This window comes from Heterodontus francisci, chromosome 1 (genome assembly GCF_036365525.1).
Source record: "Heterodontus francisci isolate sHetFra1 chromosome 1, sHetFra1.hap1, whole genome shotgun sequence".
Lineage (NCBI taxonomy): Eukaryota > Metazoa > Chordata > Chondrichthyes > Heterodontiformes > Heterodontidae > Heterodontus > Heterodontus francisci.
Genome location: NC_090371.1, coordinates 75,483,709 through 75,509,825, shown reverse-complemented (window position 1 = coordinate 75,509,825; position 26,117 = coordinate 75,483,709). Strand labels below are relative to the sequence as shown.

The 26,117-nt window shown below is 45.0% G+C and overlaps 1 protein-coding gene across 10 annotated transcripts in view; it reads right to left on the bottom strand.

Annotated features, from left to right (window-relative positions):
• The window catches only part of pdzd2 (PDZ domain containing 2), a 632,977-nt gene that overhangs the window by 53,234 nt on the left and 553,626 nt on the right, over window positions 1–26,117 (bottom strand). For all 10 annotated transcript variants that reach the window (XM_068032021.1, XM_068032011.1, XM_068032069.1 and 7 more), the window contains 3 exons: window positions 25,347–25,518; window positions 19,539–20,356; window positions 16,098–16,242 (listed from right to left, as the gene is read on the bottom strand). In XM_068032021.1, coding sequence (XP_067888122.1) covers window positions 16,098–16,242; window positions 19,539–20,356; window positions 25,347–25,518 — 1,135 coding nt within the window. The remainder of the gene's footprint in view (window positions 1–16,097; window positions 16,243–19,538; window positions 20,357–25,346; window positions 25,519–26,117) is intronic.

The following is a 26,117-nucleotide window of genomic DNA, read 5'->3' as shown; positions in this document are numbered from 1 at the left end:
ATCATATTTAAGCCAATCTGAAACAGTAACTGGTGGAATGGGAGGATAAACTGAGCTTCAGATTGTACTGGCCCTGCCCTTTCTACAGTTAGAACAGGAAGAAGAAAATTACACAATTGGTGGAAACACATTTTTTGAGCTCCTACCAGAAATTACAATCTTTATAAATACTCTGAAAAGTTAATGTAAAAAAAAACAAAATCATTAAAGGCTAAAAATTGGATTGCTTCTGTTTTCAGACATGATGGTTATGATTTGCGATTAGCCCGCGCGCCCCCGTTCTGTTGAGGCAGGCAGCATCCAAACATCATGCTGCTTGATTGTTTCAATGATTGTAGTGTTCAGGTGAAAACAACCTTTGCTGTTGGCTGGCAGAACATTCAATAGGGGGCCCAGCGGCGTATGTCCCTATTACATTTTTCAGCTAGCCTGCCCCTCTTTAAGTGGAGAGGCAATGATTACACAGAAGCTACTGCTGACTGCCTGTAGTGCAAGTGGCTGTAAGGAGAAGCACATCAAATGGAGCAACAGGCAAGAGAGGATTCTGAGCTTCTCAGATGCGGCACTGGAGATCTTGGTCATGGAAGGTTGACAGGAGGAGAGAGGCTGGGGGCTAGGAGGCCCGCAAGGAACAGCCTGAGAAGGAAATGGGAGCAGGTGGCCAGGAAGGCCAATTCCTGGAGTCTGGCAGCAGTGCTGGAAGAAGTTCAATGATCTCATGCAGGTGGTCAAGGTCAGTGAATGCATCTTCAAAGGACATTTCCTACCCACTGCACCACTGATTCACACTGTTCAATGTACCCATTCCCTTAACACACCCATCAGCAGTCCCTAGCAGTCAGGACTCATGTCCAACATTCAGATGCTCCATCTCACCTTCACATACCTAGCAATGATGCCAGCCTCACACTCACCTCTCACAACCTCCCATAATGCCTCTAGCTATTCAGCTATTGTAGGCACATCACCCAAACACAGTGCAACATACTTGCTGACATGCTTCCCTATCTCTTGCAGGGAGTAGTGCATAACTGGAGGAGGACAGGCACACCTGCATTGCCTAAGCCCCCTAGAGGAGACTATGCTCAGCATCATGTGACAGAGGCCATTGCATCAGGCGCCACTGAGGACATTCAGGATGATGGTATGTTCCTGCCTTATAGTCTTTCTTGCATGAATTGCAGGCTGCAGATGGTGTGACCAGGGTGCCCTTGTTTTTCATCCCACCCCCAGCTTCCCTTACCCCAACCCTCCCTTCTGATACTCAGAATTACTGTCTGGCCAGCAGACTCATGAGCAAAGGCAAGAGCTGCACCAGACCTTCGACTAAGAAGCACCGTCACTTGATCTGACACTCGCAGCCACCATCTCAGATACTGGCACTGTGCAAACTTTAGAGGGTCAGGATCTCCAAGTGGTGAGTCACTGGGCATGAGGGGGCTTCTACCAGGCCAGGGGAAGGATTGTTTGTGTGTCAGTTCCCTGGAGGCTGAGGTGGCAAACGACTTCTGCTGCAGAGGACTCAGATAAAGACTTCAATGGGGCCATATACAGGAGAACGCTGATGGACATGCACATCAAGATGCTTGGTGCAGTGGCAGGCCTGCCAGACAGCCTCCTGTCACTGTCCAGGAGCACGGAGGAATCCAGCTCTAATGTGGCACAGGGCATTGCGCAGAACTTGGAGCCCATCCTTTCCAGCATGAAAGTGGTGGCCAGCTCCATGATAGGACTTGCAGACCCATCCATGATGGAGCTGTCTCAGCTTCCACTGCAGCCTGGGCAGAAGCCACTCAATGTCTCAGCGCTGCAGTTGCTCAAACTGAGGTCATGAAATTCGTACCTGCTGCTATGCAGGCTCAGACTGCTAGCGATCTCAGTGCTCAAAGGGGCTTGCAAGCTCTCAGTCCAGCAATCTGTCCTCCAATAGATTACTAGGATTGCTGAGGCATGCTCCCATAGCTTCGAGGTGAACAGAAGAATACAAGAAATAGGAGCAGGAGTATACCATATGGTCTGTTGAGCCTGCTCTGCCACGCAATACGATCGTGGCTAATTTTAGGATTCAACTCCACTTTCCCACCTGCTCGTATCCCTTGATTCCCCGAGAGACCAAAAATCTATCTATCCCAGCCTTAAATGCATTCAACAATGGGGTATCCACAACCCTCTGGGGTAGAGAATTCCAAAGATTCATAACCCTTTGAGTGAAGTAATTTCTCCTCATCTCAGTCCTAAATGATTGGTCCCTTATTCTGAGACTGTGCCCCATGTTTTATGTTCCCTGACCAGTGGAAACAATCTTTCAGATTCTACCCTACCCAACCCCTTCAGAATCTGGTATGTTTCAATGAGATTGCCTCTCATTCTTCTAAACTCCAGAGAATATAGAACCAACTTACTCAGCCTCTCATAGGACAACCCCCTCATTCCAGGGACCAATTTAGTGAACCTTCGCTTTACCGCCTCCAATGCAAGTATATCCTTTCTTAAATGTGGAGACCAAAACTGCACACAGTATTCCAGACATGGTCTTACCAAAACCCTGAACAACTGTAGCAAGGCATCTTTATTCCTGTACTCCAATCCCCTTTCAATAAAGGCCAACACGCCATTTGCCTTCCTAATTGCTTGCTGTAGCGGCATGCTAATTTTTTGTGTTCCTTGTATGAGTACACCCAAGTCTCTTTGAACAGCAAGACTTACAAGTTTCACACCTTTAAAAAAAATTCCGCTTTTCTATTCTTACAACTAAAGTGAATAACTTTACACTTCCCTACATTATATTGCATCTGTCATCTTGTTGCCCACTCACTTAACCTGCTTATATCTCTTTGCAGCCTCTCTGTGTCCTCCTCACAGTTTACCTCTCCACCTAGCTTTGTATCTTCAGCAAACGTAGATACGTTACTCCCTGTCTCTTTATCTAAGCCATTGATATAGATTGTAAATAGCTGAAGCTCCACTGCCTGCCAACTTCAAAATGCTCCAATTATGCCCACTCTTTGCTTCCTGTCCATTAAACAATCCTCTATCCATGCTAATATATTACCCATCTCCATGAGCCCTTATTTTGCCTATTAACCTTTTGTATGGCACCTTATCGAATGTCTTTTGGAAATCTAGGTATACTACATCTACTGGTTCCCCTTTATCTACCCTACTAGTTACATCCTCAAAAAACTCTAATAAATTTGTCAAAAAGCATTTCCCTTTAGTAAAACCATGGTGACTTGTTCTAATCATCCTGTGCTTTTCTAAGTGCATTGTTAAGACTTCCTAAATAATAGTTTCCAGCATTTTCTCAATGAGTGATGTTAGGCTAACTGGCCTGTAGTTCCTGGTTTTCTCTCTCCCTCCTTTCTTGAAAAGTGGTGTAACATTTGCCAACATCCAATCTGATCAGACCGTTCCTGAATATAAGGAATTTTGGAAACTCATAGCTAGCACATCCACTATCTCTATAGCTATCTCTTTTAGAACCCTAGGATGTAGGCCATCAGGTCCTAGGGATTTGTTGGACTTTAGTCCCGTAAGTTACTCCAATACTTTTTCTCTACTGATATTAATTTCCTCACTGTTTTTAACCCCTAGGTTACCATCTATTTCTGGTATGAAACTTACGTCTTCTACTGTGAAGACAGACACAAAATATTTGTTCGATGCCTCTGCCATTTTCTCATTCCCCATGATAATTTCTCCCGACTCTACTTCTAAGGGACTAACATCTACTTTAGCTACTCTCTTCCTTTTTATATACTTATAAAAGCTCTTACAACCTGTTTTTATATTTCTAGCTAGTTTACTCTGATTCTATTTTTTCCCTTTTTATCAACCTTTTGGTAGCCCTTTGCTGGTTTCCAAAACACTCCCAATACTCAGACTTGCCACTGTTGTTTTGGAACACTGTAAGCCTCTTCTTTTAATCTAATACTATTCTTAACTTTCTGAGTGAGCCACGGATAGGTTTTTCTTGCTGGGTTTTTGTTTTTCAATGGAACGTATTTTTGTTGAACATTTTGAATTGTTTCTTTAAATGTTTCCCACTGTTCATTTACCACCATACCTTTTAGCCTATTTACACAATTAACCTTAGCCAGTTCTCCCCTCATACCTATGTAATTGGCTTTGTTTAAGTTTAAGATGCTTTGTTTGTGATTGGGGCATGTCATTTTTAGCATAACATGGAATTCAATGATATTATGATCACTATTTCCCAGTAGATCTTTTACTATAACATTACTAATTAACCCTGCTTCATTACACAATACTAGATCTAAGATAGCTTTATTCCTAGTCCGTACCACAACGTATTGCTCCAAGAAACTGTCATGAAAACATTTTACAAACTCGTCTTCTAGACCACTCCTGCCAAATTTCATTGTCCCAGTCTATATGAAGATTAAAGTCCCCCACAATTATTATGTTGCCTTTGTTACAAGCTCCAATAATTTCTTGTTTATTGTTCTGTCCAGTGGTATAACTACTGTTAGGGGGCCTATAAACTACTCCCACCAGTGTTTTTCTGATTCTTGCTATTCCTAATTTCCACCCATACTACTTCATGATCTGCTGAGGCCAGATCCGTGCTCACTAATGCCCTTATGTCATCTTTTACTGTCAGGGCTACCGCTCCTCCTTTGCCATTCTCTCTGTCTTTCTGAAATATTATGTACCCTGGAATATTTATTTCCCAACCTTGATCACCATGTAATCACGTCTCTGTAATGGCGATTAGAACTAAATCATTTACCTCTATTTGTGCCACTAATCATCTAATTGCAGATGCTTTGTGCATTCAGATAAAGAACCTTTAATTTCATCATTTTACTTCTATTCACTGCAATGACCCTATTCGCTGATGTACAATTTTTTATTAAACTCTCTGTCCCTTCCTGTCCCATTATGCTTGTCTTTATTGACAATGCTAAACTGTTCTGATGCCTCGACCTTTCTCTTTGGATTTCTAAATCTCCCTTAACCCGAACCCTCCCCCACCCCCCATTAGTTTAAAGCCTTGTCTCCAGTTCTAATTATACAATTGGCCAGGACACTGGTCCCAGCTCGATTTAAGTGGAGCCCATCCCAATGGAATAGCTCAGTCTTCCCTGAGCGCTGATGCCAGTGCCCCATGAATCAAAACCCCTTTTACCCATACCATTCTTTGAGCCGCATGTTTAATTCTCCAATCTGTTTGGCCCTGTGCCATTTGGCGTGCCACTCAGCTAACAATCCAGAGATGATTACCTTTAATGTTCTGCATTTTAATTTGGACCCTAACTCCTCAAATTCTCTTAGCACAACATCATTCCTGAATCTACGTATGTCGTGGGTCACGACGACTGACTCCTCCTGCATCCATTCCAAGTTCCTCTCCAGCCATGAGGAGATGTCCTTAACCCTGGCACCGAGCAGGCAACACAACCTTTGGGGCTCCCGGTCGCGGGTGCAGAGAACAGTATGTATCCCCCTGACTATATTGTCTCCTGTTACTACCACATTCCTCTTGGCTTCCCCACTTGAATGGCACCTTCAGCATGGTGCCATGGTCAGTCCGCTTATCCACCTTGGAGTCCTCCTCCTCATCCACACAGGTAGCAAGCACCTCGTACCTATTGGACAAAGTGAGGGGTGGAGGCTCCTCCATCACTACATGCTGATTCCCCATAAATGCTTGACTCGCAGTCACACCCTGCTATTCCTGACTATTCACCAACTCAGTTCTGCCTAACCTGGCCATCTGCTGGAACAAAGTGTCCAGGTCACTTTCCCCCTCCATGATGCATCGCCGTGCCTGCAGCTCGGCTTCCAGCTCAATGACTCTGAGCCACAGTTCCTCAAGCCGCAGATAATTACTACAGACGTGTTTGCTCTGGATCACACTGGCATCCAGGAGCTCCCCACATTCCGTAGTCGCAACAACATCACCTGCCCTGTCATCTTTATTATTATTTTATTATTCTTAGTTAACTTATAATTAATAAATCCCACTACTACTAATAAGCTTTTCTTTCTTTTGGGCCTCCTTATCTCGAGAGACAATGGATACGCGCCTGGAGGTGGTCAGTGGTTTGTGAAGCAGCGCCTGGAGTGGCTATAAAGGCCAATTCTGGAGTGACAGGCTCTTCCACAGGTGCTGCAGAGAAATTTGTTTGTTGGGGCTGTTGCACAGTTGGCTCTCCCCTTGCGCCTCTGTCTTTTTTCCTGCCAACTACTAAGTCTCTTCGACTCGCCACAATTTAGCCCTGTCTTTATGGCTGCCCGCCAGCTCTGGCGAATGCTGGCAACTGACTCCCACGACTTGTGATCAATGTCACACGATTTCATGTCGCGTTTGCAGACGTCTTTATAACGGAGACATGGACGGCCGGTGGGTCTGATACCAGTGGCGAGCTCGCTGTACAATGTGTCTTTGGGGATCCTGCCATCTTCCATGCGGCTCACATGGCCAAGCCATCTCAAGCGCCGCTGACTCAGTAGTGTGTATAAGCTGGGGGTGTTGGCCGCTTCAAGGACTTCTGTGTTGGAGATATAGTCCTGCCACCTGATGCCAAGTATTCTCCGAAGGCAGCGAAGATGGAATGAATTGAGACGTCGCTCTTGGCTGGCATACGTTGTCCAGGCCTCGCTGCCGTAGAGCAAGGTACTGAGGACACAGGCCTGATACACTCGGACTTTTGTGTTCCGTGTCAGTGCGCCATTTTCCCACACTCTCTTGGCCAGTCTGGACATAGCAGTGGAAGCCTTACCCATGCGCTTGTTGATTTCTGCATCTAGAGACAGGTTACTGGTGATAGTTGAGCCTAGGTAGGTGAACTCTTGAACCACTTCCAGAGCGTGGTCGCCAATATTGATGGATGGAGCATTTCTGACATCCTGCCCCATGATGTTCGTTTTCTTGAGGCTGATGGTTAGGCCAAATTCATTGCAGGCAGACGCAAACCTGTCGATGAGACTCTGCAGGCATTCTTCAGTGTGAGATGTTAAAGCAGCATCGTCAGCAAAGAGGAGTTCTCTGATGAGGACTTTCCGTACTTTGGACTTTGCTCTTAGACGGGCAAGGTTGAACAACCTGCCCCCTGATCTTGTGTGGAGGAAAATTCCTTCTTCAGAGGATTTGAACGCATGTGAAAGCAGCAGGGAGAAGAAAATCCCAAAAAGTGTGGGTGCGAGAACACAGCCCTGTTTCACACCACTCAGGATAGGAAAGGGCTCTGATGAGGAGCCACCATGTTGAATTGTGCCTTTCATATTGTCATGGAATGAGGTGATGATACTTAGTAGCTTTGGTGGACATCCGATCTTTTCTAGTAGTCTGAAGAGACCACGTCTGCTGACGAGGTCAAAGGCTTTGGTGAGATCAATGAAAGCAATGTAGAGGGGCATCTGTTGTTCACGGCATTTCTCCTGTATCTGACGAAGGGAGAACAGCATGTCAATAGTCGATCTCTCTGCACGAAAGCCACACTGTGCCTCAGGGTAGACGCGCTCGGCCAGCTTCTGGAGCCTGTTCAGAGCGACTCGAGCAAAGACTTTCCCCACTATGCTGAGCAGGGAGATTCCACGGTAGTTGTTGCAGTCACCGCGGTCACCTTTGTTTTTATAGAGGGTGATGATGTTGGCATCGCGCATGTCCTGGGGTACTGCTCCCTCGTCCCAGCACAGGCATAGCAGTTCATGTAGTGCTGAGAGTATAGCAGGCTTGGCACTCTTGATTATTTCAGGGGTAATGCTGTCCTTCCCAGGGGCTTTTCCGCTGGCTAGGGAATCAATGGCATCACTGAGTTCCGATTTGGTTGGCTGTATGTCCAGCTCATCCATGACTGGTAGAGGCTGGGCTGCATTGAGGGCAGTCTCAGTGACAGCATTCTCCCTGGAGTACAGTTCTAGGTAGTGCTCAACCCAGCGGTCCATCTGTTTGCGTTGGTCAGTGATTATGTCCCCCGATTTAGATTTGAGGGGGGTGATCTTCTTGATGGTTGGCCCAAGAGCTCTCTTCATGCCATCATACATTCCTCTGATGTTTCCGGTGTCTGAGGCCAGCTGAATATGACTGCATAGGTGTTGCCAGTAGTCGTTTGCGCAACGCCTAGCTGTTCTTTGTGCAGTACTTCTGGCTGCTTTAAGTGCCGCGGATGTTAAATCGCTGGGGGCTTTCTTGTAGTTCAAAAGTGCAATGCGCTTAGCGGCTATGACAGGTTCCAGCTCTTCATTATGAGATTGAAACCAGTCTGCATTTCTCTTCGCACTTTTGCCGTAGGTGGTCAAAGCTGACTCATAGATGGCGTCTCTGATGTGGGCCCACTTGGTCTCAGCATCCCCTGTGGGAGTGTTTTGAAGGGCTGTTACAAGTGAATTTAGAAATTTTTGTAACAGCTGTGGGTGAGAAATTCTGCTCGTGTTGTAATAAGCTTTATTACTACTAGTAAACATTACTACTATCAATAAAAACTTAAATTACCTGAGTTTCAGAAGATTCTTATTCTTATTATCTCAATTAATGTTATACTAAGCCCAAGTATGGTGGGCAGCCATAAAGGCAGGGCTAAAGTGTGGCGAGTCGAAGAGACTTAGCAGTTGGCAGGAAAAAAGACAGAAGCGCAAGGGGAGAGCCAACTGCGAAACAGCCCTGACAACCAATCTTATCTGCAGCAACTGTGGAAGAGTCTGTCACTCTAGTATTGGCCTTTATAGCCACTCCAGGCGCTGCTCCACAAACCACTGACCACGCTTACCCATTGTCTCTTGAGACAAGGAGGCCAAAGAGAGAAGCCCAAGTTGAGATAAGAGAAAAAGAGAAAATGTTAATCTACCAAATCACTTACCTTCTTTGTTGTTATGTCACACTTCAATTTTCTTTGGAATGCTCTGAAGCCACAGACTCACCACTCTAGCTCTTCAAACACGAGCCACTGTCTCTATCTTACCCTGTACTTTTGGGAAGCAACTTGTGTCTTCTACAGCTACTGGAGGCTGAAAAAGGTGCCTCTCTTTCCCCTCTGCACCAAATTCCCACATGACTCAGGTAACAATCCAGGGATGATTACCTTTGATGTTCCGAGTTTTAATTTGGACCCTAACTCCTCAAATTCCCTCTCTCAGGATGACAGCAGTCGTGCTACCACTACTGCCACTCCGCCAATATCCTTGCTGTTGCCTCTCAGCTAGTCAGCCTAGACTGCTGCTGCCCATGTCAAGATGGTACGTTCTGAAGCTGGGCCCTTAAGGCCCAGACCTGCTCAAGGTCGTCCTGCAAGGCCATCTGCAGTCTCCCCCTCTGAAAGTTAGCAGCCTTCCACCAGCCATGCTGCAGCCACCGGGGTAGCACTGCGTAAGAGCACTAGGCTCTCCTAGTGCAAAGGCACCCACAAGACAGGCACTAAGGGGATACACAAGAGTGAATAATTCAGTTTTGTATAAATTATTGGATGTGTTGTTGGATAAAGTTGTTATGGAATAATTTTTTGTTAGTGGCTTTTACTTCAGGAATTTGGCCAAGAGGACGCAGTGATGGCTAAAATGACCAAGGCAGGAGGGGTGCACTGTTTATTCTAGTCCCACTTCTCCACCAGTCACAACATATATTTAAATTTTTCCACATACCAATATGGTCAACCATATACTCTATTTTTCCCAGAATAAAACACATCAATCAGGTTTCTTTAATAAACAACCAGAAATGATCAGTTTATTATAAACAAGTCGTAACCAATAATGAAGTAAAACATACACAAACAAATTGAAATATTAAAGCCCCTTATTTATCTTAGACACACACATGTACGCACGCACGTGCACACACAGACACACCAGTTAACCAGGAAAATGAAAGGGATCTTTGTTTAAAGCGCTGATCAAAAAAAAGAAAAACACCTTGGCTGAATACTTGATCATACTTGAAGACAAAAAGATATGGAAAGATGTCCTTTGTTTTGGTTTGGCATCCCAAACGCATGTCGACAACTGTCACTGGGATCTTCCTAGATCAGTTCCTTCCAGGCGATGTTGAAGATCAGTTTGGGTAGGCTTTCTAGGAAATGCAGCTACTGAGGTTTCAAATAGGTCTTACAACAGAAATGCAGCAACGAGGTTTCAGTCGCTACATATTAGATACACAGGGTTTCATCAAATACAGGAGGAAATAGGAATCTGACACACTGGAAATATAGGGTATCTTTTCAAGAGAGAGAGAGAGATGAGCTGGTATTCTCTGGAAGGAAAAAAAAACAACTGTCTGTTGTCACAATTCAAAGTGAAACTAAAAACATTCCAGAAGTCAAGCCTCCTGACATCTATAAACCTTGGCCTGTCACTTCTTCATAAACATCTCCCCAAGTCAAAAACAACTCCTGCTGGGTGATTATCTACAGACAGGTGCCTTTCAGTAAGACTTGTTTACAAGTCAAATCCAGGAACCTTCTGATGACTTCTTTTAAAAAGACACAAAGTTAAGCATCCCTTCAAGATTCTAGATGAATCAATGTCCATAATTCAACTATAAGTTCTGAAAACATATTTTACAAAAAAAAGTGCTCCTGTAATATAGTCCATAGCAGATGGAAAATTGGGGAATATTATGGAGCAATGGTGATGATGGGATGAGATCTTAGGGGAAATGGAGTTTCAGTAGTTGCTCACGGACAGTCTGTCCAGAGCGAAGGAACCCGGATTTCTCCTCCCTGCTTCCTCTTCCTCCTCCCAAGGTAGACTCTGGATAGCTGGTGACACATGATAGTAAGGTAGTGGAGGATGCAACAGACAACTACGAACTTGGACACCCGCTCTGGTGAGTACTGGAGGGCTCCCCCAAGCAGTCTAGGCAGTGGAACCATTGCTTGAGGATGCTGATGGTCTGTCCACAAGTTTCTTGTGGCTGCAAGGATCTCATTATAGGCATGTTTCCCTCGCATGGTTGAGTGGTGGAAGGTAGTCATGAACCACGTACACAGAGGGTCCCCCGTTTTTTCAAGCAGCCAGCATCAGATGCGTTGCAGTGGCCTAAAGATGGCAGGAATGGCTGACTGCCTCAAGATGAAGACATGTGGCTGCTGCCAGGATAGCAGGCATTCACTAACATGATGTTCTGGGTATGGTCACACACCAACTGGACATTGATGGAGTGGTAGCCCTTGTGGTTCTTGTACCTCCCCCCTTTTACACGTGGGCCCATATAGCCACGTGCGTGCAATCAATGGCTTCATGCACCATTGGGCTCCTGTTACCCTTGCAAAGCCATGTGCCTGCTCCTCTTGCATCTCACTGGTAAGACAGAGGATGATGAATTCCCCTCTTCTGGCACACAGGGCCCCTGCCACCTCCCTGATGCAGCGATGGATGGTGCATTGGAAACATCCATATCCATAAATGTTGAAGGCAACAGCAACCTTGACGGCCACAGGCAGCACTGCCCTTGCACTGCTGTGCGGTTCTAGGTCCTGTTGAAGGAGGTGGCACAGTTCAGAAACCACCTCCTTGCTGAATCGTAGGTGCCTCTGATTTTGCTCCTGGCTGAGGTTGAACTAGGAGAAGTGCTGTGAAGAGCTCTCCTCCTCTCTCTGCACACAGTTTCCCCTCTCGGCAGCCCGTGCTCCATGCCCCTTGTCAAATTGCAAGCCAACAGTGACTGAACTACAGTCCCCATATCTCTGACAGGCTTTCTGTACACAGGGCAGGAAACTCCTCCGAACTCTCTGCCAGCAATAACACGCCCTTGAAAATCCTCTAAGTCACCAAAACTCTTCCAAGAACACACTGCAGTACTTCCACAAACTTTGCAAGAGCAAAAGTATAAAAGCACTTCACTTGCAAGTTGGATGGCTGACCTTTTAAATGATGCCTCGAGCTGCTGAATGCATGTTCACCTGGGAGTGATTAGGAGATTGCGTACCTGGGCATTCACGGTCCAAATTGGAATCACGTGCGATAAATCAGCTGGCCAGGCCAGCATTTATTTCCCATCCCTTATTGCCCTTGAGAAGGTGGTGGTGAGCTGCCTTCTTGAACTGCTGCAGTCCATGTGGGGTAGGTACACCCACAGTGCTGTTAGGAAGGTAATTCCAGGATTTTGACCCAGCGACAGTGAAGGAACAGCGATATAGTTCCAAGTCAGGATGGTGTGTGACTCGGAGGGGAACTTACGGGTGGTGGTGTTCCCATGCAAATGGGAATGGTAATAAAGGTTCTCTCTTACCATTATTAATGGTAATAAAGATTGCTAATGTCACAAGGTGCCTTCAACTTCCTACAGTTAATGGTCAATTGTCTCTCCTCATGCATCAGCTTATGGAATGTTTATCTAGATAAACCCTGATCTTTGATACTGCTTGTGCATTTTACTGCTTTATATGATATGGATATATCACCATCTAAAGTGAAACTAGGCTCATACACCTTTTGTTGCCTACGTCTAGTCCAGAAAAATACACCCATTTGGGACTGAAATCTGCTCATGTATTCCTTAATTTTGTTCACTTTCTCCCACTCTCAAAAAGACATACTGGGGTATATTTGACCAGTACTGAGAACACTCCATTACCTTATTCCAGTGGCCTGGCCAATTTCCAAACCACACAGTAATTATTATCAGGCTATTAGACATCGGGATAGGGGAAGCTTCTAATACTGTCCATAAGTGGCAGTAGATATTCCAGGCCTGGTACTGAGTCTTCAGGACAAGCACATAACATCTGCTGGGAGTGTCTTTTTTTTTTAAAGTTAAATCACAGATATTGCAAGACTAAATGATTTGGATAAAAAAAGTAAATGCACCTGTGAAGATCACAATTTATACAGAGAGTGGAAAATTGTGTGTGATGGAGAGAGCTGTTGCATTTAAAACAAGTAATAGTTTTTGCAAAGCAGGAGCAGTATTCAGCAAAAACAGGCCAATGAAAAATGTGGAGACACAAGCCAAAGTCAATGGGCAAGCAATGAAACAGCATAACACCTAGTCCTATTTGAAAGCTCATGAAGAGAACATTCTGCTGAGTGAGGTGGTGTGAGTAGATTTGCCCAATTTGGCACTCCAGGATACTGTCCACAGAGGATGATATTGCACCATGCCTGGCAGTAGACAGTGAACAGACTTAACAGGCTTTTTCAGCACCAATACTCAGGTCCTACGACATTTTTGGAGGAACAGATGTAGGAGAATACTACAATTTAAGGATTCTAACAAGGATGGGCCACATCAGATACACAGCCCGAGATTACATGCCATAAAGTTTAGTTTAGTTGAGTTTAGAGATACAGCACTGAAACAGGCCCTTCGGCCCACCGAGTCTGTGCCGACCATCAACCACCCATTTATACTAATCCTACACTAATTTCATATTCCTACCACATCCCCACCTGTCCCTATATTTCCCTACCACATACCTATACTAGGGGCAATTTATAATGGCCAATTAACCTATCAACCAGCAAGTCTTTGGCATGTGGGAGGAAACCGGAGCACCTGGAGGAAACCCACGCAGACACAGGGAGAACTTGCAAACTCCACACAGGCAGTACCCAGAATTGAACCCGGGTCGCTGGAGCTGTGAGGCTGCGGTGCTAACCACTGCGCCACTGTGCCGCCCAAAGTGTTGTATGCCAGCTTGTTCTGTCTTTACTGGTCACCTATGCCAAATCTTCATATAACTTTATAGCTCTTTTATCACATCTTAAAGTCAAAGAATGATACAGCACTTTAGATTTCCACACTGCAGCTGGGCACACATTCAAACTGCAGCTTACAGCTTAATCTTTCAGGGCCTTCACACATCATACTATTGTCACACAATCTACTGAATGATGCATGGTTATTTACTGACACCCAGGAAGGGCTGCATCAGAACATAAAACATGCCTGTCACTTTGTAGTCAATTCTACTTGTACAATAATATTTCACAAAATATTAAGCCAATAGACCCAAAGTGGAGGAGTTTTCAGAAATAATGGCCCAGATTTTGTGGTGGTAATGGCATCACTACTTCTCTGAAATGACAGCAACTTCTGGAGTCCACACATGCACAGTTAAATGAGGAACTGTCAGTAATTCTACACTTCTTCAGAGGGTGCACTGTTTAAGTCCCCCCAAGGCAGCAATCAATTGTTAATTTATGCACTAATGAGAACTTCCACTCTTATGCTCTTCGTCTCGCTGTAAGATCCCCTGAAAAAGTTTAATGGTGTACTAAGTTCATAATTACTGCTAAACAGCCTCACAGGCCCTGAAAAAGTAATTTTATATTCGTGAATGTCAAATTTCTCTACTATAAGATATTCCACATTTTTTTTTTAAAGTTTGTTTATATTTTATCTTATACCTTAATCCCGTGTCCTATCACTTATTTCAGTATCTGTAAAATTGTAAAATTAAAAGTGAAGGGATCCAGTCGTTTTTACTTCCTTGTTTGCTGTCTGTGAGAGTACTTCAATGTGATTGACTGCTTACCCTGCTTGATGATATTACTGTTGCTAGACACCTTGAGATCCCCTTGACTTGAAAACAGAAACAAACTAACATTGGGAAAGGAGAAGTCTGAGCCACAGAGATCGCTAGATATCTGTGGGTAGCTTTTTCGAGGTCAGTGGTGAATGACAAAATCCAGCACTAATAGACCACTGATTTACTTGTAGGAGACTGCCCTGGACATTCTGGGACATAAAAGCATAGAGGGAATGGGGAGAGAAAATATAGCAGGCTGTACAAAACTCAGGCCTAGTAAGACCCTTCTGTTATGTCTTCTTCCCTTCTCACTCAGAGAATGAACTCAGCCATACAAACAACATCCAAACAGCAGTTTTGGTCCCATTTACTGATGTGAGGCCCGGGTCATTTTAAATCTTGAGCCTCATGTCATTAATCTAGGCCCAACTCTAGTCTGAATCCGAATCAACGATGACAGGACAATGGGCATGTCTCTGGTAGTTAGGTAAGTGGTTGGGGTGGGAATAGGAAATTTCAGTCAGGAGCGAGGCTCTAGGTTTTTCAAGTGAAGCCTGGAGGAGCACGCCTTCTCACAAGGCACACAAGGAAACTGTTTTATGAAATGGCATCTTTTTGGCCTTGTTCTGGGCCTGTGCTCCTTTGTGCCAGGTTTCCCCAGCGAGGCCGGCGCTAAGCACCAATCCCCCAACACAAAGTTAAAGTAGCACTGTGTTGTGAGCGACATTATCAAGCCCTGAGTTCTGTGTTTCAATGAGGCCCTTACCTGTTTGCTGCAAGGGCCTCATAAGCATCCTGATACACAGGAGCTAAATGCTGACTGCCATGAGTGCTGCATCAAGCTGGAGAGCAGGGCACTGCCTCTATTTTATCCCTTGCTCACCCCATTTCTTGCACCAAAGCAACACGATAAAGAAGAGAGGGAAAATAAATTTTGCGATGCTGGTTAGAAGTGAAAGAAGGTTCATAAGGCTAGCTTTTTCCTGTAATAAAAGCAAAATACTGCGGATGCTGGAAATCTGAAATAAAAACAAGAAATGCTGGAAATACTCAGCAGGTCTGGCAGCATCTGTGGAGAGAGAAGCAGAGTTAACGTTTCAGGTCAGTGACCCTTCTTCAGAACTGACTAGCTTTTTCCTGTATCTGCTCTGGGAGTGAGAAAATGAAAAAGAGAGAGAGAGAGAGAGAGAGACTGATTACAGCAGGTAATCGTTCTCCTGCCATTCTGGTTCTAAGTACATTCTAGATGCTGAATAATTCCCAAATTATTGCTTTGCCAACAAATTTTGGAATACTTTTGATAACAAAGCTTTTCAACAAACCATCAACTACATATAAGCAGTCTAGAACATTAACTTTCCCCACTTATTGACTGGATTTAATCAGGTCCACTAAGTGACTGCCATCAGCTTCATTGCCATTCTGAAAAGTGTTTAAGAGATGAGCAGAAGAGTAAGTCATTTCTATTGGGTATATTCAGGATACAATTAGATGGCTGTGCAAGTGATATGAAACTGCACTGAAATGCATAGTGTTCTTACTTCATGCAAGCAATTTTGTTTGTCTGCACGCACCTTCTTCATGAAGACAGTGTCCCTCTAGGGAAAAATTTATTTTTCGCAATCACAAACACAAAATCTGGGTAACACCCAACTCTTTGCTTACCTGATACTGATTTTCGTACTTCTAGGGTGATGGAGGGTGGGAGGTTGTACATAAAGTCACAAGTCTCTTGGTAAGACATGCTGAAGACTGGTGTGCCATTAATCAAGACAATTTCATCTCCAGGATCAAGCTTTCCCTTAGATTCCTAGAAAAAGTAATGTCACAATTGTGTGTGTTACTGGGATGTCTCGTTGCAAGCAGGTACAGTGTAAAGTCTAGGTATTCAACAGTGAGATATAAATACGGACTATTGTTCTAGAAACTCAAACATCACAAAGTTCAAAGTACATCATTAGTAGCATGATTCATATACTCCAATGATCTGGCTGAGACTTTGAGCTGTTGAGGGTAGCGCTGGGTTTACTGGTCACAAGTGAAACTTTTGCAACAGCGAACATAAAATTTAACTATGGAAATGTAAATTCTCCTTATGGCTCAGTGTTGCTGAGGCACACAATTCAAGTATGTCCCAGGTTCGACTCTAGACGAGTTACCTGATTTCAGTCAGGACAGCATTGAGGGGAAATAAAGCTGGCGTTCATGTCTCAGGTTAATTGTGGAATTGTGGGGGGGGGTGGGGGTGGGGTGAAGAAGTTAGACTAGGCTACCCTTTTCTGATCATCATCCAGTTAACACCACTGCTAAATGTTGGATATTGGGTGAACAGAGGATCAAGCTCTGCTGTAATGTTCCCCCCTCCCCCGCCCCCTCAAATAACCTACTAACACACCCTGTTTCATCTCACACATGAACAAAGGCCACACAAGTCAGTGTTTCCAGTGTCTGTGGAAGTACACCCCAGTAAGGAGGGAAGCAGGAAACAGAATAAAAAACTTTCCAGATCATGCACAAGAACATTTATTGTCAGTAACTGTGCAGCAACTTTTTTGGGGTTCCGTGTCACTGACCATTTCCATAAACAGACCTCATAATCTCCGTGATCCACAGTATACTGTGCTCTCCATAACATCTCAGTAAATGATAACAATACCCAGAGATCATAACCAAGAACCCTTACTTTGCAAACTGGGCGACCAGAACATATCATGTGCAATCATATGATTCTCCTTTTCAAAAGCACTGAATATTCACCCTTATTAGATGGAGACTTGGGCCAATAAATAGTCTTATTTTATAGATTGATGAATGTACTGTATAGCACATTGAAATATACCCTCTCGACACTCTGTAGTACATTAAATTATACAAATGTCACTCATTTTCTCTTTGAATGTAAACTTTAACAGAGGTTTACTTGCTAGAGTCTGCTTTAAATCCCTTGCTAAACCAATACAAAACTTAAAACACAATGCTGCAACTGTTAGTTATGTAATCCAGTGATTCTAGACTGCCTGTTGAACTACATATGTGACCCAATATAATCCATAATTGGAGAACTACGGCCACTGAGCTGCCCATCAAAGAAGATACAGTTAATCAAAGACCCTGTTCCCTTCTCAAAGGTCTCAGACTGTCTGTCAATCACATCCACTACCCAGGTGGGTGCTGATCTTTAGATCTGCATCACAGTGGCATGGGACCATTTCTTTGCCGGAGTACTGAAACTTATCAATGTGAAATATTTAACAATGGTAGTGCTGTTTGTTTCTCCATCTATCTGCAATAACTAGAACTGAATGTTTCGCATTCAGCCAGCAATGACCCATGCGAACACCAGTGAACTCATTTTGGCTGTCGGCAGAACCCGGGCTGCATCTTGCCAGCGTCAGCCAGAGGGCCGACAGCTCAGAAACCTCAGAGACCAGGAGCAGTGGCCACCGCTGGGGCTGCACCTGCAGGAGGAGGGTGCATCGATGGACGTGCGCCCTCATAACCAGGTAAGTGGGGGCTGGGCCAGTCAGGCAGGCCTAAGGGGTGGGATGGTTGGTGAGGGTGGGCAGCGATGTTGCTGTGGGGGCAGCCATCGCCACTGAGGAGCTCCTTTGTGGGCCAAAGAAATGTAAATTCTCCTTATGGCTCAGTGGATAAATACTATTTGGTAGGTGCTGCCAGGAAGGGTGGTGGAGGCAGAAACACTCAATTCTTTTAAAAGCTACCTGGACATATACCTGAAGTGCTGTAACCTGCAAGGCTATGGACCAGGTGCTGGAAGGTAGGATTAGATTGGGCGACTAGTTTTTTCAGCCGACATGGACACAATGGGCTGAATGGCCTCCTTCTGTGCCGTAATTGTTCTATGGTGCGCTGCTGAGGCACATAGTTCAAGAACATCCCAGGTTTGACTCCTGGATGAGTTACCTGATTTCAGCCAAGACAGCATTGAGGGGAAGTAGAGCTAGTCTTCACGTTTCAGGTGGCTCAATTGAGTTCTGGGTGGGAGGGCCGTCCGCCACCTTTCCTGTTGTTGGCAAGATGGTATGGCGGCATTCCATCCACTGCCTTCCCGCACCATCATCCCAGCCTTCTTGCCTCCCAGCTCATCCCCGAAGGGATGGTAAAATCCAGCCCATTGTCTCTGGGTTTTACAGCCTAGCTTATAGAAAACTAATTAACCCCATATGTACTGTATTTTGTAACAAAATTGGACAAGATAAAAAAATTCAACACAGACAAAAAAAACTACTTGATATGTCGTTAACTGCAACCAGTGCAGAACATTTTTCTAACCTTTAACTGTAATATTAGTAAAGAGCTGATTGTGATGCATGAGAGAGTTACAGATTAGCCTAGCAACAGTCAGTGTGTTCAAAAGCCTTGGGGCTGAAACTTGAAGTCCCATAAAAAAAAATGTTCCAAACTCTTACACCAGCAATAGAAAGGCCGCTGTTACATACCAAATAGACAATACACTAATAATTGGGCTAGAGATAAGGCAATATGCAGGAGAAGAACCAATCAGAAGACAAGGGAAAATTAAGATAAAATAGTGTATAGGTATGAGTTTCTTTTTTGTTCAGGCAGTACAATGTGAAAATGCTTGCCTACATTTATTGTATTTTATCTGTAAGCGCAACTCCGCTTGTAAATTGCTTTGTCTGCTGAAGGAAGAAATAAAAGTATTGAACCTCAGCATCAACTATTTTTGTCACTACTCAAGTAAAAAATAACGACTGTCATTTTACCAACATTCATAGGGTAGTCGTCTTTTCATCACCATTGCAAATGTACTGTCTCAGTGTTGCCAACTTGCACCACTCTCAAAATCAGCCTAGTGTAAGACCAGAGGGTGAACTATATCTACAATATAAACCAATATAAACACCTCACCAGCAAACACTGCCTGTTCTGTATTTGAAGTCCTTCAATCATCATGTTAATTGCATTATTCTTACTATGAATTAAGGTGACAAACCCATATTTGCACCATCTTATTGGAACTTAAATTTTCAAAGTTCACAGGTAGAGCATTATTTCCAGTTAGGAAGTTAATCTAGTTAAACATGTAAACAATGAATCAAACAGTTGAACTTTAAAACTTACTCTCTCGGCAGCTCCACCTGGTTGTAAACCTGTTATCAGAACTCTCAGGGGAGAAGCCTTGATTTCCAAATCCAATCCAAATGATTCTGATTCTTTCCGTGAGAGATATATGGTTTCTGTACAACACAGTCCTGATGTGTCTGTGGTTTCATCCTTTTTGCTGTGAGGTAGTGGCCTTGCAATGGGCTTGCTGGAGTGTGAATGATGCTCATCATTCTTTTGCCTCAGGAGATTTGGTGGGCACTCGAAGCTCATCATACTCTTTACTCTGGTGACAGCTTTGTGTTCAAGTTTGGGTGATCGCTTAGACTCCACCTGACCCTCCTTCACACCAAGGTTGCTGTGACTGTCAGTAGAGCTGGTGGATTCAAAGAATTTAAGCGGCATGAAGGGTGAGTCAACCATTTGCTCCATTGAGCTGTCCTCGGACTCAAGTGAACTGCCATACAGGGGAGTGGCACCATCGCCGTTGATATTCCTCAGCAACTCACTGTCTTGGCTTTCATCATCCACTTCAACAGAGGAAGTAGCTATAATGATCTCTGAATCTTCCTCGAGTATCTTCTTTGCAATGTCCCTTTGAGGCCGTTTGAGCCGAATGTTATCCTTGGGCTTCACAAAGTCCTCATCATCATTGATGTCATCGTAGCACATCACCCTCCTCTGCCGTAGAAGAGGGCTGCGGATTGATTTGGGACTCTCACTCAGACTGGCCTGTTGAGTGACTTCCACATGTTTGTTGATAGGTACAACAGGTTTCCCGTTGCTAATGGAGACTGAGGCCACCTCTGGTTTAGACACATCAATTTCTTTAGGAACTGGAAACAGACATGTAATTTTTTTTTGTAACATTCATTTGGAAGTACCCACCAAGTTATTTCTTTAAACAAAAATGAAGACAAATAAATAAAAAGATACTGCCAGCCACCTCAGATCCTGCAGTCTGAGGCAGGCTGTGATTCAATCCCCACTACCAGCTTCTTAGTGCACCTCCAGGTCTGTAATGACAAGAGGCAACTTTCGTAATCTTGACAGCTTTGGCCTTTGTGGGTGCCGATCCTCCTACATCCTTCAAGGGAAGCAACGTATGGGGTAACATATCTTTCCTCTCTTTTCCAAGACCTTAGTCTTTGGGAAATAGGCATTCTCTGGGGGCAAAAGTCAGGAAAATTGCTCTGATCCCATTTCCTTGCTCTTTCCCACACCTCCTAATAGTAGCATCATGGCCGGGGCCCATAATATTTACTTTTCTCATAAATTAGTCGGAGTGACATTCTACCTCTCCCATTTCATTTTGTTCTTTTCTGATCCACAAACTATATTCTGACAACTTTTCAGCTCTCTCAAAGCTAAATATAAAATTAGCAAAATTATTAACCATAACCAAGGACTTATTTTAACAGGAAAGATAAAAGGAAAAACTGAAACACGAAATGCTGCAAATACATAGGAGTCAGTCAGAATCAAACTGTTAGGGCTGAATTTTCCCATGGGCTTCGGGACCCTGACATCAAGACCAAAGAGGCCACCTCCAACTCACCTTCCTTAACCGGGTCATCTCCAAACTCACCTTCCTTAATTGGACCACCAATGCTGCAAGCCCAATCACAGGGCCAGCAGCTTTGGAGCCTTGCCAACCCCACTGGGAGAGATGGAAGCTGCTGAGGAAGCTCACAGAATGCGAGGATGCCACAAAACAGAGGCATCCTCAGAGCCTAAAAAATAAATAATAATTTAAAAGGGGAAAAGGCAGTAGGCCCCTGAGATTGGAGGGGAAACCATTCCACTTGAATCATTGGGGCTTCAGGGACATTCTTTGATGCCCATGGCCTCCTGATAGGGGGATGGAGCCTCTGGCTCTAATGGCCCCCTGGACTGCTGCATACAGAAGCCGCCTCCATTAAGCTGGCAGCCTCCACAACTTCAATTGGCTGGCTTCTTCCATTGAGCAGACAGCCAATCTGTCTTCCCCGCCGGTGGGCGTGCATCGGGGAGTTGTCCCAAATCAGCTCCCTGCTATTTGCCTGGCCCCTACCCCACCTCCTAGCCTGCCACTCCACGGCCAGGAAAATTCAGGCCTTATTCTCTTTCAGTAAAAGTCACTGAGTTTAGGGGCAGGATTTTCCATTTCGGGACCCTGACGTTGAGACCAAATGGGGGTCCCCAGTTTGCGCTTGACAGGAGCCAGACCGGGGCAGCTATTTTCCTGGAGATGGCCTCCTAATTGCTGCCTCCCAGCTTGCCAGCCAATTAAGGATGATGGGCAGGCTCCCGATGCTCTTGGTCCAATCACAGCACCAGCATCTCTAGTGCTCCACCGAGAGAGGTGAGCGCTGCTAAGGCCGCTAAGAGAACGCAAGGGCACCTCAAAATGGAAGTGCCCTCAGGGAGGGACGGGGTGGAGGGAACGGTTGAAATTAAATCTCAGAGGGGCCAAGCCGGTAGGCCACTCCAATCAGATGGGAAACCCCTCTGGCTGCAGCTTTTGGGCCGCAAATACGGCCTTTCCTGCCAATGGCCCCGTCTTTGGGAGATGAAACCTCTGGCTCCAATGGCCCCCTAGATTGCTGCAGGGATGCCTCCACCATTGAGGTGGCAACCTCCCCACATAGTGGGGGGCCGCTCTGCCGCTGGCAAAATGCTGGCAAGCACGAAAAATCGTCTCGAATTGGGGTTTTGATTACTTGATTTGGCTGCCTGCCTCTGTTGAATGGGCAACTGATCCAAATGGCAGCCCATGCCCTGGAAACTTCCTTCACAGCGGGAATGCATCAGCAATCTGCCTTGACACGGCTGCCTGCTTTTTTCTCACCCTCCATCCCGCTTCCTAACCTGCTACCCCATCGTCGGGAAAATTCTGCCCCAGACGTGGAACCCTCCTACGAGATCAGTCAACATGTAAAGGAGTCAAAAAGGATAGCATTTCAATGGAGTCCTTGCTCAGATTAGGGATGGTCAGATTCAAAATAAGCCTCCTTGTAGGGCTGGCCAAGGACTTTGGGGCCGATTTTAACATGGGATTAATGGGCATCAAAATGGAGTCTGCCATTTTGAAAGGGGCCTCCTGCTGGGGACCAGAAGATACTGACTGTTTCAGTAGGTAGGCCCATTTCAAATTGGGGTCCTAGTTTGAAAATAGAATGCGTGCCATAGGGTCCAAAAAGAAAATGTAGATTTGATACATTTGTGGTCTGGGAGGACGGATCACAAAAAGCAGGACAAATCCAACCTGGCCAATTACTGCCCTATCGGTCCACTCCCGATCATCAGCAAAGTGATGGAAGGGGTTGTTGACAGTGCTTTCAAGCAGCACTTGCTCAGCAATAACCTGCTCACTGACACTCAGTTTGGGTTCCGCCAGGGCCACTCAGTTCCTGACCTGATTACAGCCTTGGTCCAAACATGGACAAAAGAGCTGAACTCCAGAGGTGAGGTGAGAGTGACTGCCCTTGGCATTAAGGCAGCATTTGACTGAGTGTGGCGCCTTGGAGCCCTAGCAAAGCTGGAGTCAATAGGAATCGGGGGAAAACCCTCCGCTGGCTGGAGTCATACCTAGCGCATTGTGGTTGTTGGAGGTCAATCATCTCAGTCTCAGAACATCACAGCAGGAGTTCCTCAGGGTAGTGTTCTAGGCCCAACCATCTTCCGATGCTTCATCAATGACCTTGCCTCCATCATAAGGCCAGAAGTGGGGATGTTCGCTGATGAGTGCAGAATGTTCAGCAACATTTGCGGCTCCTCAGATACTGAAGCAGCCCATGTCCAGATGCAGCAAGACCTGGAGAACATCCAGGCTTGGGCTGATAAGTGGCAAGTAACATTCGCACCACACAAGTGCCAGGCAATGATGTTCAATGGTATTACCATCGCTGAATCCCCCACTATCAACATCCTGGGGGGCACCATTGACCAGAAACTGAACTGGACCAGCCACATAAATGCTGTGGCAACGAGCATGTCAGAGGGTGGGAATTCTGTGGCGGGTAATTCACCTCCTGATTGCCCAATGCCTGTCCACCATCTACAAGGCACAAGTCAGGAGTGTGATGGAATACTCTCCACTTGCCTGGATGGGTGCAGTAAAGCCTGGCTACCCGACCTGAACCCAACTAGACATGACTACATGTGTTGGGTTGGGGTCGGTTCGGGTCTATATTCCAAGTCCAGCAATCGGGCTCAGGTCGGGTCAGGATGGACAGTGCTGCTTCCAGGAAGTCATGGTATCAGGCTTACCCATGATTCCCCACAACTCCATCTGCAGGAATAGCCTGCTGCCGGAACGGATGAACGATATTTGTGTCGGTTTGGGTAGGGCGCGAATAAAATTAAAGGACCCGGGCCCAGATCAGGTTTGTACACGTGACATTTGCTGTTCACCATTTTAATGAGGGTGTTAACCCGTCTACGTTTTACGGGATCGTGCTCTGGATTTGTTAAAGGCAAATTGTGTTTAATTAACTTGGAGGTTTTTGATAAGGTGACAGAGAGGATTGATGAGGGTAGTCGGTTGATGTGGTGTACATGGACATCCAAATGGCATTTGAAAAAGTGCCACGTAATAAGCTGTTAGCAAAGTTAAAGCCCATGGAATTAAAGGGACAGCGGCAGCATGGATGCAAAGTTGCCTCAGTAACAGGAAGTAGAAAGTAGTGGTGAACAGTTTTTTTTGGGCTGGAGGAAGATATACATCAGGGTTCCCAAGGGTTTGGTACTCAGACCACTGCTTTTCTTGACCTAAATTAATGACCTAGACATGGGTGTTCAGGGCATAATGTCAAAATTTGCAGATGACATACACCTTGAAAGTATTGTGAACTGTGAGTAGGATAGTGGTGGACGTTAAGAAGACATAGGCTGGTGGAATAGGCAGACAGATGGCAGATGAAATTTCATACAGAGAAGTGTGACGTGATACATTTTGGTAGGAAGAAGAGGAGAGGCAATATAAAATAAAGGGTATAATTCTAAATGGCTGCAGGAGCAGAGGGACCTGGGGATATATGTGTACAAATCGTTGAAGGTCACAGAGAAAGTGGTTAAAAAGGCATACGGGATTCTCGGCTTTATAAATAGAGGCATAGAGTACAGAAGCACAAAAGTTATGTTGAAGCTTTATAAAGCACTGGGTTTGACCTCAACTGGAGTATCGTGTCCAATTCTGGGCACCACACTTTAGGAAGGATGTGATGGCATTAGAGGGGGTGCAGAAAAGATTTATGCGAATGGTTCAAAGGACAAGGAACTTCTGTTTTGTGCATAGATTGGCGAAGCTGGGGCTGTTATCCTTCGAGAAGCGAAGGTTGAGAGGCGATTTGATAGAGGTGTTCAAAATCATGAGGAGTCTGGACAAAGGGGATAGGGAAAAACTATTCCCATTGGCAGAGATGTCGAGAACCAAAGGACACTGGTTTAAGGTGCATGGTAAAAGAACCAAAGGCGACATGAGGAAAAACTTTTTTACGCAGCCTGTGGTTCGGATCTGGAATGCACCTGGGAGAGTGGTTTTCAAAGGGAATTGGACAAAATTTGCAGAGCTATGGGAAAAGGCAGGGGAGTGTGATCAGCTAAGTTGCTCTTCTGTGCTGTAACCATTCTATGATTCTGTGATCAAATTAACAGATGCAGAGATGGCACATGAGTATGTTAAGTGTTCATCCACTAATATCTCTAATGGTATTTACAAGGCTAATATTTTTCATTCTCGTGAGATACGCAGTAGATATAGAATGTCACTTTGAAGATGATTCTTCATTACCTGATTCCATCCTAGCAACATCAAGAAACAGAAACAGTTAGTATGAGGCAAACCTGGATTCAGAGGAGGAGGAACACCATCATCCAAGGAGTTGCTTGCGCTTTTCTGCCGCAGGTGTTCTTCCTCACTGGAAGCTGTTACCATTGTGTCTGAGAGCGACGATTGGCTGGGAACATTGTGGGAAAAGTACTGGGAGAGTTCTGTTTCTGAACTCAGTGACCCTTGCTGAAAGAGAATAGAATTAGATGGAATTTTACAGCATTGAAACAGGCCATTCTGTCCAACAGGTCTATGCTGGTGCTTATGCTTCACATTGGCCTCCTCTCACCTTACTTCATCTCACCCAATCAATACAATTAGATTAGATTAGATTAGATTAGAGATACAGCACTGAAACAGGCCCTTCGGCCCACCGAGTCTGTGCCGAACATCAACCACCCATTTATACTAATCCTACACTAATCCCATATTCCTACCACATCCCCACCTGTCCCTATATTTCCCTACCACCTACCTATACTAGTGACAATTTGTAATGGCCAATTTACCTATCAACCTGCAAGTCTTTTGGCTTGCAATAGCAGCTTAATTCTGACAGTGATCACTAAATTCATGACAAAGTTTTGTGACTCTTGATCATATTTAGGGAGTGTACTTAAATTATCAGAGCTAGCAGAGGAACTTCACTACTGGGAAAAGTACTTGGTGCATTTGGTGTTTATCAGTGATATTAATTGAGCCATAGAAAAGATTCTCAATAGCAACTCATCGGCAGACATAGGAGTTTGTGTAGTTGGACTGCAGTCAGTGGCATATCCCAGTTA